This window comes from Pteropus vampyrus, unplaced genomic scaffold, assembly GCF_000151845.1.
Source record: "Pteropus vampyrus isolate Shadow unplaced genomic scaffold, Pvam_2.0 Scaffold6, whole genome shotgun sequence".
Taxonomy (NCBI): domain Eukaryota; kingdom Metazoa; phylum Chordata; class Mammalia; order Chiroptera; family Pteropodidae; genus Pteropus; species Pteropus vampyrus.
Window position 1 is genome coordinate 2,439,808 of NW_011888787.1, and position 6,649 is coordinate 2,446,456.

At 41.0% G+C, this 6,649-nt stretch overlaps 1 protein-coding gene across 4 annotated transcripts in view; it reads left to right on the top strand.

Annotated features, from left to right (window-relative positions):
* GDAP2 (ganglioside induced differentiation associated protein 2) overlaps positions 1–6,649 on the top strand; it is a 52,758-nt gene that overhangs the window by 41,325 nt on the left and 4,784 nt on the right. For 3 of the 4 annotated variants that reach the window (XM_023535392.1, XM_011366453.2, XM_023535395.1), the window contains one exon: positions 4,311–4,454. In XM_023535392.1, the coding sequence (XP_023391160.1) occupies positions 4,311–4,454 (144 nt within the window). Of the gene's footprint in view, positions 1–4,310; positions 4,455–5,325; positions 5,809–6,649 lie in introns of those variants that run through there. The other variant, XM_023535398.1, reaches the window with a different exon arrangement.

A 6,649-nucleotide genomic window follows, 5' to 3' on the forward strand; every position in this document is an offset into this window, starting at 1 on the left:
ACTGATACACTCAGCAACCTGAAAGAATCTTAAACATGCCGAGCAAAAGAAGCCTGACGTAAGAGAGTCATTGTGTGGTTCCATTTATATGAGATCCCGAGCAGGCAAAACTAATCTATGGTAGAAAAAAATCAAAACAGTATTTGCCTCTGGGGAGAGGGGCAAGAAGAATTTTCTGGGGTGATGAAAACGTTTCGTATCTTGATAGGAGTTTTGCTCATTCCACACGTGCATTTGAACAGCAGCTGTACACTTCATATCTGTGCATTTCATCGAATGTAAGCTTTATAGCAGAGAAACAACAAATATCGAACTCTCTTTAAAGATATGAAAACTATATTTGGGGAAAGTTTACTGATATGTGAAATTTGAAATGCAGCAGAAAAGTGGGATGAATTAACGGGTAGAGGTACGGATAGATAGGTGATAAAGTGTTAGTGATCGTGTGGTGGCGAGACCAGTACTCACTGTCGAATTCTTTCAACTTTAGTGAATGCTTGAACACTTTCATAATTCATAATTTTTAATGGAAAAAATCTTTTGTTTTACTTCTGTCACAGATCCAGACTTACTAGACTTATGAAAACACATAGCCACTGATTACTGAAATCTGACGTTTTAACCCTTCCTCCCCCACACTACACAATCAATAAATAACTATCCTTCATGTGACATCAGTTGATAGACATTACCAGAACAGTCAGTGTTAGAGTCACGAGGCTTGGTCGTCACACCATTGGAGTGGCTTCGAATAGGGTCAGTGCGAGTGGCAGGGTGAGCAGAGGCTGAAGGCCAGATCTGCGCGTGAAAGCCATCGCGCTACCCCTCTGTGATACTTTGGGAGGAAAGAAATGGTCGGGGGGAGGGATTGAGAGAATAGCAACCATGGGTAATGAAATCCACCATGATTTTATACTAAGTCAAAAACTGTGAATGGAGTGTTTGTAATTATAAAATAATGAGATGAAATCAAGGGATAATAAAATAATCGAATCATTCTGTTCTGATTTCCATAGTCCTCAGATCTTTTCCAGGCCACTCCACCCAGAGTGATAATTGACTGCTCATATAAATCACTACTCTTTTTCTTCTTTGAAATTTACTAATAGAAGGCAAATGAATAGAATTTGAACCCGCTGTCATTTCTGGCTCTGGTGGATTACTTGAGCTCTCACGTGTGTGAACCATCTTTTCCTGGTTTATATTGTTTTGCGATCCTGTGTTCTTGGCTTTGCACTTGTGAATAATTGGGTGAAATCATCTCTAGCTTTCACAAAACATCACAGCGGTCTTTTTTCGAATTTTTTTTTTTCCTTCGGTTTCTTAAAATACTAGCTACTAAATAATGCACTTTACCTAAATAAAGCTATATTTATAACTTACAAATAACTGAAAATGAGAAGCCAGGTTGTATAAAACTAAAATGAAGAAAGTGAAGACAGTGCTCGTGGGTCCCCCTGAACAGAAAACTTTGAGCTGGCTTTCCACCTTGTCTGCTTCGAGTGATGGTCTCTTGCTGATACCTGAAGGATGTGAAGGAGGTAATGGGAGAAAAGGCAACAGAGAAATGTTCGCGGGCCTGAGACGGCTGCCTGTCCTTCCCTGACCCAGCCTCCTCCTTGAATGGCTCACCTCCACCCAGCCACGTGTGTGCATGGCGCTGCGTATTCCAGAGTTATTTCATAGAACCGGATATTTAAGAGGGACCTTAAAGATCGTTTAAGTCTAACTCACTCATTTTATGGTTGAAGACACTGAGGCTCAGATCGAAGTACAATTTATTTTTATTGTAGCATGAAGGAATATTAGACCCTCCCTAAGTAGTAAGCCCAGAAACTCATCCCTCCATTATTTAATTCAGCACATATGGAATCCCTTAGTTTTTCTGTTGGGCATTAATTAGACCCTATGAATATGGTATTGAATGAGACAGTTCCCACGTCAGGGAGTTTACAGTCTGTTTAGAGAATCAGATAATCCAATACAGAATGTTAATTATGAAATAACGTGCGTAAACACTGTTACGGAACTTAAGGAAGCTCCTTGTCCAGCTTTGGGCAGAGGGTAGATGGGAGAACTTCCTCGCTGAGGCGAATTCTGGTCTGAGTTCTGAAGGACAACTAGCCAGGCAAAGAGTCGAGGAGCAGGCGTCGGAGCTGCAAGAGCAGCAAGTAGAGAGGGTGGCGAAAGACTGGTCAAAACTCGCGGCATCGCCTCTTCCAGTTCTGCAGTCTTTTACCTGTTTCCAGGTAGCGCGGTTCCTTGCGGACTTGGGGCCATTCGTCGCATTTAGTGCATTTCGCCCCAGTAGTTACTCTCACCTGATAATCCAGCTCTCCTGTTAGGATGTCAACTGGCTTTAGAGGAATGTCCATGGCGCTCTTCCCCGGCCTCTGTGACAGCCATGCGCAGTGCTGACCTAGGCCACGGGTGATGACCGGTGGGTGTGACCTCCTCGCACGGGTGAATCTCCCAGCACATCCTCGAGGCGCTTCTCTGTTCTGACTCTACAGTCTTATTTTTCAAGCTCTTTCTAGAATCTGAAATCTCCATGGTCTCTCCATAGCTCTTACTGGTTTGCAGAAACTTGTATCAATTAGGCATTTAGCGTCATGTACTTTCTAAAAAATGATGTAAAAAACTGATTTTTGGTATGTAGTTAAGTGACTTTAATTTGATTGAAATTAACTCGCTTGGTTCTAGCAAGGCCAACTACCTCCCCTGCACCCCGCCACCTCCTTCCAATAAGCTTGGTAAGATGGGAGGGGAGAGATAAGGTGAGTATTCGAGGCCTTATACCAGTCATCGGTAGTCTGGCCAAAATACAGTAGTGACCCAGGCCATAAAAAGCATTATAAAATGGGCCTTCGTTCTTTATCAAACAAACACTCTACCTAACAAAAAAAAATCCAGTCGGTGGCCGTCAACCAAAAAAGAAAGAAAAGAAAGAAATGAAAGTAACTAAAAGAAAAACAAAAAAAAAGAAATAAGGGAAATAAAAGAGAAACAAAAAGAAAGATAAATGAAATAGAGAGGATAAGGCGTTTGGAGCTGGAAGGGAGAGAGAGCGGTGGGTCTCCACCGAGTCTGGAAGTTGAGATAGGATTCTCATAGAAACGCGAGTTCCGTGTCGTCTCTGCTACTCCATGCCTTTGCTCAGGAGCAGGCGTGGAAGAAGTACGTCACAGAAGGGCCTCGGGGTATGTAGAAAGGTTTGGAACAACCACAGAAGAAAGTGACAGGGAGTCAGAAAACTTAACAAAATGACTGGCGTCAGTGGCAAGTGCCTGAAGTGGCGAGTATTTATAGCGCATCCTCTTATACCTTTGGAGCGTTACTATGCCAGTGCACTGAGAACTATAGATGTTACCGCATTTACATAAATATAAGTTATATGTATTATATGTTTGTAACGTATACGCACATCTTACCATGCATCTCTTCATGCATAAAGATCACCTATGCTCTGTACCTTCTGTATGCCACATATATAAATGCAAATTTTTACGAATAAAATGGGAGTAGGAGCAATGTCATACCTCCCTCATAGGACTGTCGTGTGAGCCGTCGGTAAACGTGACCGGTACCTGCCAGTTTATGTAGATGAATAGCAGTTTGTAGTTCCAGCTATTACCTAGTTCATGTCAGCACCGTTCGCTGTCGAGAATGCTCTCAGTTTGGAACCAGCAGGTTCTGCAAACTCGCTTTTGTGGCGGGGTTGCGTGTTGTAAAGTGAAATGAGCCAAGGTGGATCCTCATCCACAGAAGGTGTACTTTGAGAAAGAGACTGCATGCTAAGCGTTAACTGAAAATAAATGTCTTCAGTTTTGGCAAAATTTTCCTTTTTAATCTCATTTGAAAAAAATAAAGAGTTTGTGAGCTTTGGAGATACCGACCATTTTCAGAGTCCCAGTGAATCAGTTCTACCAAACATGCAATGGTTTCGACACACCCACACTGAGAAGTGTGTACAGAAGCGTGTACTGGCCTCCCCACAGAGTCCACGCAACACACAGACATTAATGGAAACTAACGCTTCAGGAAACAAAGCTCATCCTCACTACCTTCCTTAGTAATTGTTACTCGAATGTGTTTCTCTTTTTTAAATGTTGCTTATAATCCACTAAACTAACTGCATAATTCACCGATGAACTAAAACCTGCACTTTGAAACACGCTACTTATGACGAGATTTTCCAACATCCATTTCAATCTTGAAATATAATTTTTATCTAGTATAAATTCTCAAAATCAAGTTTACATTTCTAACTCTGGCCAGTGGCTTAAATTGTTTTCTCTTCTGTCAATCAGGTATCAACATGGTTTTTTACCACCTTTTCTGTCTCAGGACTGAAGGACAAAATCCACCACGTGGACAGCCTCCACCAGCTGTTCTCTGCCATTTCGCCAGAGCAGATCGACTTTCCGCCTTTCGTCCTTGAATACGATGCCAGGGTAAGTCCTACGAGTTCTCCCTGCCCTGGAGTCGTCTCTTAACTGTTGTGTAGCGCGGTGCTCATAAGTACAACGTCCTTTCATTATAAGATCATCTTAATGCAGTTAGTGCATTTTAACACATGCGATGGTGTCATTTAACTTTCTTTTCCTACAGTAACTTTGGGAAAATGCTTAGTCCCGAAAGAGGGCTGTTTACCCAGTAAACTTTGTCATAGGAGATTTTTATACTGTCGGTCTGTGTCGTCAGTTTTCTGCCAGTTTGAGATACACCTCTGCCTGGTTTTCTTAAGGTTGAATGGCTTTTTAACTACATCAGTAAAACCAGAAGACTCTGTTGGTGTCCATTTTCAGTATTGTAAACCTGGTAGCCTATCTTAGTAGCCTTTACAGAAAGTTTCATGTTGCTATAAGTTCGTATGTCTTTAAGAGCATCAGCCAATAATATTAGTATTATTATTTATAGATGTACTTAATGAATCTATTACTTAAATACTGGTAAAGGGCTACTCTCGAATTTCATCAAAGCTCACTCTATTCCCTTGTGTTTATTCACACTATCACTTTAGTAATTAAAAAAAAGGAAGTAACATGCCTGGCCAAAAGATCATTAGTCTCCTTATTCAGTTGCTGCTGATTACATATCTTTATGCGTGAATCAGGGAATATATTTGAAGGTTCTATTAAGTTTGAAATGAATTCTTCTTCCCTAATTACTGTATAACACGTATACAGTAAAATAAATACCCCACAACACATTTTTCTCTAACATCTCTTTAACTTCAGCTGTGATTTTATGTTCTTTCCGTGAAGAGAAAAGTATGTAATGTGTTCTGTGGCTAATAAACTTTTATGTTTGGCCTTTACACAGAGAGGACTTGTAACTGGAGCAGCTGGATCATAGATAGAAAGATGCTTCAGTATATGAGAGGAGAAAAAGAACGTCCATTTATAGTTACCGCAGCTCGCTGGAGTAGAAAGTGGCCTAATCATTCCCCCTTGGAACTGTATATATTACATTTCTTAATATTTAAAAAAATGGATAGCAGGAAATGTGAAGTCACTAAAAGACATCTTGATACCGAAAATTTGGAACGACAGTTCAAAGCTAGCATCTGGCTTTATAATTTATTTTCTGGGGTAGAAATACACAAGTTGGGTTTTTATTGGCTAGAAAACTCAAAGGACTGTTTCTGAGCCCACACATTTTCTGTGTACTTCGAAGCCCAGAAAGCAGGATTTTATCGGCACCACACTCCACCGTGGTCGGTTGGTTCATGTGTTTCTTTTAGACTTTTGTTATATTTTGTATATCAAAGGCAGGCCTAATTAATAATATCATTAATCAAAATTAAATAAAATAACTTAGAATCCAGCACTTGAGTCGTTGGATCATCTCTTTGCACCTGTACTAGAACTTTCTAAAATTGAGATATTTCAGGCTATTTTTATAGAAAGGCCAAAGAGGGACGAAACAAAAGAAGGTGTCAGGAAATGGGCAGATCGCTGGATCCTGGAGCTTTGCGTATTATGGGGCAGGACAGTTGACCCTTGAACCGTGCAGAGTTAGGAGTGCCAACCCCCATGCAGTTGGAAATCGCATGTAACTTTTGACTCCCCAAAAACTTCAGTTTCTCCAATTATAAGAGAAAGATATACTACATGGGAATATTATTCTTTGAAAGTAAAGTCATAAAACAGAAAACTAACACATAATTAATTTTATATTAAGTATCACTCCCCTTATGCCCGTGTAAGGATAACCTATCCACTTCCGTGCAAGTCTTGCTCATGGTATTCTGTTTTGTTATGTTTTGTTTTTTTGTTATTTGCTCACAGTGTTCTATACGGTGAATACTTAGGCCATGATGATGATGATGATGATGATGATGACAAAAATGTCTCATACAGTTCTTAACATACGCCTATTAGATTTTCACATGAAGACACATAACGTACACAACAGATACGTTTACTAATAGTGCGGCATGCTCGTTGACTGTTTATTAAAGAGAAGAGGATCATCGTAAAAGTCCCTCCACCCCGTCCTCACGCCCAGCGGTAGGGGGAGGGGTGGTCTCACTCTCTGGCGGAACAGAGGGACGAGGCGGGGGCGGGGCAGGAGAGTCAGGGTGCCTCGGTGCGCCGTTGCAGACACGCGTTGTCGTTGCTGTCTGACTCTCGCTTTTACGTCT